Below are 7,520 nucleotides of genomic sequence, written 5' to 3' on the forward strand. Positions count from 1 at the left end.
AGCTTGTGAGCAGCCCCAGTGGCATCAGACGGATTCAGAGCTTGAGCCTGGCATTGTAACTGTGCTGGGGGTGGGACGGGGCCCTGTGCAGATTCACACTCTTAGAACGGAGGAAAAGCCGTACTTCCTTTAGCATACCAAATGTGACAGTCCAAGACAAGGCCGAGACCACAGATTGGACAAGAGCTGCATGGAGGTACCGTAAGGAATCTAGCGTGTATATAAACTTGGCAGAATTGGGTTTTTTTTAATGATTTCAACAGATGGCTGTTTATTTGAAAGCACTTTTTTCTGTTTTTAGTGATGTAGATTTTCACTGTTTGGGGAAATGCTGGAGGGAGGGTCAGACAGTTACTGAAGGAGAGCCATGGAGGTTAGCGCTGTGTAACCGTTAAAACAAATTGTCAGAATATACAAAGTAAATTCCTTGAATCAGATTCCACGTTGTCAAGCAGCATTTTTCTTTCTTGCCTAGCTGTACATTTTTATTGATGGAAATATTTTTTGGTAGTGGGTGTGTGCAGTGAAATTGACCTTTGGCAGTGATCTGCTCCTTCCGAGCCTACACCACTAGGCAGCAGTCATACCCCTCTCGTTGTTGAAACAGCTCCCTTCCTGGGGGAGGTGAGGGAGGCAGACCAAGCTGCAGTGAGCCCTGCTCTTGCTAAATGAGTGAAGTTTATGAAACATGGGGAGGACAAAGTCTTCTGGGAAGGTTCCTTGTGTGCAGAGCTGGAACAGGCCATGCAATCATTCCAACCAGGATAATATGATGTGATGGAGGCACTAACCAGAGCTGAGCTGGATAAGATGCCCTGGATGTGAAAATCTCCCTGCCCCTCTGGCAATGCACTCTGCACTTGCTGTCTCAGAATGGAGGTGCGTTTTGACACCTCCCTGGTACAGCACAGAGAGCTACTGATGTGAAAAGCATGGTCTAAGAGATCGGTGGTAGCTTGTCACCTTTAAGGGGAATAAAATGTGCATCTCCAGGGAAGCCTGTTCACTCAGCAAAGCCTTTGGTGGGTAACCTGTCCACCAAAAAGTATAGATCCCTCTGCTCTTTTCCCTCCGACACCCTGCTGGACCACTAGCTCGCTTCCCCATGCAGCAGCATCTGAACCCCATCTAGCCCAGGGTCCTGTCTTCTGATAACGACCGTTCCCAGATGCTCCAAAGGCAATGAACGGAGCAGGGCAACAGCATGATCCATCCCCTGTTGTCCACTCTTAGCTTTTGGCAGTCCGAGGTTTAGAAGCAGCCAGGGCCTGGGACTGTGTCCCTGACCCTCTTAGCTATTAGCCCTTGATTGAATGCATGCTACCTCCCAGTCTACTCTGAATGGATTTTTCAGCTGGCTTCTGGAGTTTGTACTACCACCTTGGTGTATTTTCCCTGGCATTTCACAGATTACAAAGCCTGAGGGGACTGGGCCTACTGCGGTGGTCTCGCCTCCTGTACAACAAGCCAGAGAACATCCTGGCATTAATTCCTGTCTGAACCTGAGCAGATCTTTTGGGGGGGGACCAATCCTGGCTTGATGTAAAAGCCACAACCCCTTGGTAAGTTGTTCCAGTGGTTAATTTACCTTCTGCCAGGCTTTCAGCCAGTGGCAGGTGTGAGGCCGGGGGGAGCCCCCCACCCCATGAAATATCAGATCCCTGCACTGCCTGGGACCAAGTCCCCCTGCAGCAAGATTTCCCTCTGTATCTGCAGGGAGTCCCCTGGCAGCTGCAGCTGCCCCTGGGCGGATGATGTGGGGGTGGGGGCTGCCCCCCAATCTCCCCCTTTTGAATGAGCCTCGAGCACAAACAATGACCCTTCCCCACCCCTAGCGGAACGGACGTGGCCCGGAACTAACGTGGCCGGGTCGCGTTCCCTCCTCCCTGCGGGGGGGACCTTTTGGCCGCGGACCTGCGACCCGGAAGTTCCGGTTTGGCCTGGAGCGGCGCGCGGGATGGAGGCGGAAGTGGGGGGCCAGGCGCGGCCGCCCCCGCCGGGTGAGAAGCCGGGCAGGGGTGTCACGGCCAAAGAGGTCCCCCGGGACCCTGCGCCGACCTGGGGGCGGCCCTGGGGCCCCGAGATCTGCCCTGACCCCCCCCCGCGGGGCCCCCGTCATCTGGGGGCGGGGCTGGATGTGGGGCCCACATGGCCCCAGCAGCCCCCCCATTACTGTGAGGGGATCAGGCTGGTTGTGGGGTCCCTTCCCCCCACCCCCCCGCCCCAGGTCAGCCCTGAACCCCCCTGGGGGAGCCCGGCGGCCCAGCGTTAATTCCGGGTCTCATCTGCAGGTAGCGCCGGCGCCCAGGAGCAGCAGGAGCCGGAGGCTGTGCCTCCCCCGTCGTTGGCAGAGAGCCCAGCCCCACAGGACCCTCCCCCCAGTGCCAACAGGGTCACCGACCCGCCCCGGCACACGTCGCACTGGGGGGAAGGGATGATGGACAGGCCAGCCCCACAGGACCCTCCCCCCAGTGCCAACAGGGTCACCGACCCGCCCCGGCACACGTCGCACTGGGGGGAAGGGATGATGGACAGCCCAGCCCTGGGGGACCATCCCCCCAGGAGGAATGGGGTCACTGACTCCCCTCGGCAGACGTGGCACTGGGGGGAGGAGGTGCCGGCGAGCCCAGTCCCACAGGACCGGCCCCCAAAGAACACCGAGGTCACCGACCCGCCCCGGCACCCATCGCGCTGGGGGGAAGGGATGCAGGCGTTGCCAGCCTTAGGTGACCATTCACCCGACAGCAGTCGGCTCGGTGAACGGCCGCAGCACCCGTCCCAGTGGGGGAGAGGGATGCCGGAGCCCAGCCATGCTGCGGGTTTGGCTCAGAAGGAGTCCGGGGCCCAGGAGCCGGTGGGTCCCCCCGAGGTGGGCGAGCAGGCCCTGCTGGCCATGCTGATGGCCGTGGCCGACAGCCCGCTGCCGGTGCGCAGCCAGCAGAAGGACGAGCCGGATCTGACAGCGGAGGAGAAGCTGGCCATCCTGCGGGCCCTGTATCGGGACAAGCCCGTGGTCTTCCTGGAGCGCTTCCGGCGGGCCCTGCGCGTCGAGCACCTGGGCTGCTTCGCCCACCTGGCCGCCCGCTACGAAGTGCGCTTCTACTGCGATGAGGTGCACCGGGCCGCCCGCGGCAAGGCCGGCCACACCCGGGTGCGCAACAAGAGGTACGCCGCCCTGCAGCAGCTCATCAAAGGTACGGGGCCGCCTGCCCCTCCCTGCACTGGGGGGCTCTGCTCACAGGCAGTGGCACGCTGGTCCTGATGCTATGGGGCACGGACCAGCAGGGGGTGCCCTCCCCTGGCAGTCGGTGCTGACTCCAATGCCCCGCGGCAGCGCTAGGGGGCGCTGTGCTGCGGGGGGGTAGGTCGGTGCCCACTGCGTGCCCTGGCTGGAGGCTGTCTGAGCACAACCTGGCCATGTCAGCGCAGCTGCCCCGGCACAGGCTGCCATGGTAGAGGCTAAGGATAGAGTGGGTTAGAGACAGCAGCCCTGTCTGTGGGGGATCTCTGCAGGCTGAGCAGTGGAGTCTAGTGGTTAGAGCGGGGGGGGGAGGGGCTGGGAGCCAGGATTCCTGGGGTCTCTCCCCAGCTCTGGGAGGGGAGCAGGGGCTGGTGGTTAGAGCAGGGGTTTCTAGGAGCCAGGACTCCCAGGTTCCATCCCGGCTCTGGGAGGGGAGTGGGGGCTGATGGTTAGAGCAGGAGCCAGGACTCCTGGGTTCTGTCCCCAGCTCTGGGAAGGGAGTGGGAGCTGCATCTACCCTGGAGTGCCCCAGAAGCCCCCCAGCCCTGGTGCCGTGGCTCCGGCCCCTCCACGCTCTCTTTGCCTTGCAGGGGGGGAGTATTTCAGCGACGAGCAGATGCGAGCGCGGGAGCCCCTGCTCTATGAGCAGTACATCGGGCAGTACCTGAGCGACGAGGAGCTGCTGGCCCTGGGCAACCAGCCACTGGCCAGCCCCTGCTCCCTCTCCGGCGTCCTGCTCGACTCCTACCAGGAGCAGATGCTCCAGCTGCGGCTGCACATCCAGCAGGAGCAGGAGGACGCCTGCATGGAGGAGGAGGAGGATGACGACGAAGGTCAGTATGTAGTCTGGCTGGGCGAGGGGAGTGGGGTCTAGTGGTTAGAGCAGGGGGCTTGGTGCCTGGACTCCTGGGTTCTCTCCCTGGCTCTGGGAGGGGAGTGGGGTCTAGTGGTTAGAGATGGGGGAGGCTGGGAGCCAGGACTCCTCTGAGTTCCCTCCTCACTCTGGGAGGGGAGTGAGATCTGCCATCCCGTCACTGGCTCTGTGGCTGGTATCCGTCCCCTCCTTGCTGATCGTGCCCTCTCTCCTTGTCAGGTGAGGAGTCCAGCTCAGCCTCGGACGCCTGGGTCCCTGACACAGAGGAGAAGGCCTTCCTGCGGGAGGAGTTCACCAGCCGCATGCACCAGCGCTTCCTGGACGGCAAGGACGGTGACTTTGATTACAGGTGAGGGGGGCGGGTGCCGGGTGTCACTCACTGGGCCACTGCCCGGGGGGGGACAGCAGAAGTGGGGCTGGTGGGAGGGGGGCAATCTGTATCTGTCCCAGCTCTAGGAGGGAGAGAGGTCTAGTGGTTAGACCGGGTGGGTGGGGCGCTGGGAGCCAGGACACCTGGGTTCTGTCCTGGGTCTGGGAGGGGAGTGGGGTGTACTGGTCAGAGCAGGGGGGCTGGGAGCCAGGACACCTGGGTTCTGTCCCCGAGGTCACAGCTCTGGGCTCGTTTTCTCCCAGCGAGGTGGACGAGAACCCGGAGTTCGACAATCTGGACATTGTGTCGCGGGACGAGGAGGAGCGTTACTTTGACGGCGAGGAGTCCGAGGAGGCGGAGGAGATGGAGGCAGAGTACGGGGTCCCCTGCCCGCCCCCCCCAAAGCCTGGCACCCTGATTGGAGGGCGGGACGCAACTCATGTGCAGTAACCCAGACTCCTAGTCTGTGACCTGGGATCCTTTCCCCATATGCTCGCCCCAGGTTGCTCCTGACCTGTGAGCCAGTCCAGACAGGTACCTTTATGTCAGGGGGGTCCCTGCCCCCTTCTCTCCAGGACTGGGGCACCCCCACCCCCATGGGCTGTGTGAGTCCCACATCCATGGCTCTCGGGGCAGCCCAGATTCTGCCCTGGCCCTGTCTCTGAGCCTCCGGGCCCCCAGGGCGAGAAGTGTCCCAGCCGCGTGGCCAGGCCCAGGGCTGCACCGGGAAGCAGCCACTCAGGGGAACGGCCCCCCCCTTGCTGGGGCTGGCCTGGGGCAGGGGCCTGTGGGGCGGGGGCAGGCCTGGAGAGGGGGGTGGGCAGCAGCAGAGCATGGTCACAATTAAAGCTTTTCAATAACAGGTTTTGCAACAGCAGCAGTTTGGTCCTTTCGGCTTGAAAATCCTGCAGCTTGAGCTGGGGCACCAGGTAGTGCAGGGGCCGAGAGCCAGGACTCCTGGGTTCTCTCCCCAGCTCTAGGAGAGGAATGGGGGCTAGTGGTTAGAGCAGGGGGGGGTGCGAGAGCCAGGACTCCTGCGTTCTCTCCCCAGCTCTGGGAGAGAAGTGGAGGCTAGTGGTTAGAGCAGGGGGGGCCGAGAGCCAGGACTCCTGGGTTCTCTCCCGGTTACATGCACTGCCGGGTGCCAGCAGGGGGCAGCACAGGCCAAGGCACTGGGTGAGCGCACAGGATAGCTCTGCTGGCGCTGTGCTGCAGGGCGGGTAGGTTGGTGCCTGCTGGGTGCCCTGGCTGGAGGCTGCTTGAGCATGACCTGGCCATGTCAGCCCAGCTGGTGCCAGCTGCCCCCCACACAGGCTGCCATGGCAGAGGCTAAGGACAGAGTGGGTGAGAGACAGCAGCCCTGCCAATGGGGGATCTCTGCAGGCTGAGAAGTGGAGACTAATGGTTAGAGCAGAGGGTAGGGGGCTGGGACTCCTGTGTTCTATCCCGGCTCTGGGAGGGGAGTGGGACCTGGTGGTTAGAGCAGAGGGGCTGGGAGCCAGGATTCCTGGGTTCTGTCCTTGCTCTGGGAGGAGAGTGGGGTCTAGTAGTTAGAGCGGGAGGGGCTGGGGACCAGGACTCCTGGGTTCTCTTCTGGCTCTGAGAAGGGGGGTGATGTCTAGTGGTTGGAGCAGGGGGGCTGGGAGCCAGGACTCCTGGGTTCTCTCCCAGCTCTGGGAGGGGAGTGGGGTCTAGTGGTTAGAGCAGGGGGTTGGGAGCCAGGACTCCTGGGTTCTCTCCCAGCTCTTAGGAGGGGAGTGAGGTCTGGTGGTTAGAGCAGGTGGTAGGGGGCCTGGGAGCCAGGACTCTTGGGTTCTATCCCCGGCTCTAGGAGGGGAGGGGAGTCTGGTGCGTTAGAACAGGGGGGCTGGGAGCCAGGACTGCTGGGTTCTCTCCCAGCTCTGGGAGGGGAGTCAGGTCTAGTGAGTAGAGCAGGAGGGGCGGGTCTGTTCCTGGCTGTGCCAGGGGAGCACTGCCTAAGCATCACCACTGGGTTTGCTGGAACCGGGTTGGGCTCCTGGCCCCTCGCTCTGTGATGAGTTACTTTGCCTCTCCGTGCCTCAGTTTCCCTTCCCCCAGGTGCTAGTCAGTCTCTGTTGAGTGGTCAGGAAGCTCCAAGCCTCAGCGCCCTGCCAAGCTCCTGCCAGGCAGCCCCAGGCTCTGCTTGATTCTGCTGTTTTTGGGGGAGGGGGGCCGGGGCCAGCGCAGGGACCTTCCACCAGGGGATTTGCCATCAGGCGCCGTGCCGCTAGCCGGCGGGGGAGCTGAGCCTCCTGATCGAGCCTCCTGATCCCTGCAGGTGACTCACTTTCCCTCACCGGTTTCACTTCCTTTTGGGGTTTTCGATCCCGTCCCAGCTTCCCTGTGGGAAATTCCACCGGCAGGTGGGGGTGCTGCCGCTCAGCTGACTGCTCAGGGGTGCGGAGCCTGGGCAGGAAATACCTGCCCCAGCCAGGTTCCTCTTCAGGAAGGGAAGCCAGTTCCCCAGGGCAGGCCCAGCTCGGTCCCTGCCCGGGATTCCTTGTCTGGGGCCTGCGTCACAGGCCTGGCCCCTTGTGTCAATTACAGCAGCCTCAGAGCTGCTCTCAGTTCTGCTCCCCCTACCCCCCTGGGGGCAGGGCACCCCAGCATCTGAGATCCGCCCCTGGGGGCAGAGAATAACCACAGTGCCACACCCCTGCTCTGCCCCTTAGCCGGGGTGACCCCGTGTGAGGAGATTCTCAGGGGCCTGACTCCTCACCCCAGCTGTCCCGTGGAACTCACCGCCGCTAGATCAGACCCGGCGTTGGCAGCGGGGAGAGGTGGGGCCCCCTGGGGAAGGAGCGAGCAGTGGGTGATTCTCACCGCCCGGCCGCACTCAGGGCGGGGGGTCAGCTCGGTACTGCCGCCTCCGTCAGCTTGGAGTGAGCGCCAGCCGGATGCTGGGGGATGTGGGGGGGTGATCTCTGCCCACCTATGTGGGTCTCACCCCCCCCCCCGACACACACACACAGACACATCTCTGCCCTCGTGTTTTGGGTGCCCGGGGCTGGCTC

The 7,520-nt window shown here is 62.7% G+C and overlaps 1 protein-coding gene across 1 annotated transcript; it reads left to right on the forward strand.

Annotated features, from left to right (window-relative positions):
• The first annotated feature begins 1,942 nt into the window (after nt 1-1,942).
• Nucleotides 1,943-5,347, forward strand: CCDC97 (coiled-coil domain containing 97). The gene is made up of 5 exons (XM_075070592.1): nt 1,943-2,000; nt 2,292-3,194; nt 3,832-4,074; nt 4,335-4,464; nt 4,749-5,347. The coding sequence occupies exons 1-5, from the start codon at nt 1,958-1,960 to the stop codon at nt 4,933-4,935; spliced, it is 1,506 nt and encodes a 501-aa protein (XP_074926693.1). The 5' UTR covers nt 1,943-1,957; the 3' UTR covers nt 4,936-5,347.
• The last annotated feature ends 2,173 nt before the right edge of the window (nt 5,348-7,520 follow it).

Source organism: Chelonoidis abingdonii, chromosome 11 (assembly GCF_003597395.2).
Source record: "Chelonoidis abingdonii isolate Lonesome George chromosome 11, CheloAbing_2.0, whole genome shotgun sequence".
Taxonomy (NCBI): Eukaryota; Metazoa; Chordata; order Testudines; family Testudinidae; genus Chelonoidis; species Chelonoidis abingdonii.

Coding starts and splice junctions, on each gene's coding strand:
- CCDC97 (XM_075070592.1), top strand. CDS start 1,958: ATGGAGGCGGAAGTGGGGGGCCAGGCGCGGCCGCCCCCGCCGG. Junction 2,001..2,291: donor GGCGCGGCCGCCCCCGCCGG/GTGAGAAGCCGG, acceptor TCTCATCTGCAG/GTAGCGCCGGCGCCCAGGAG. Junction 4,465..4,748: donor GACGGTGACTTTGATTACAG/GTGAGGGGGGCG, acceptor GTTTTCTCCCAG/CGAGGTGGACGAGAACCCGG.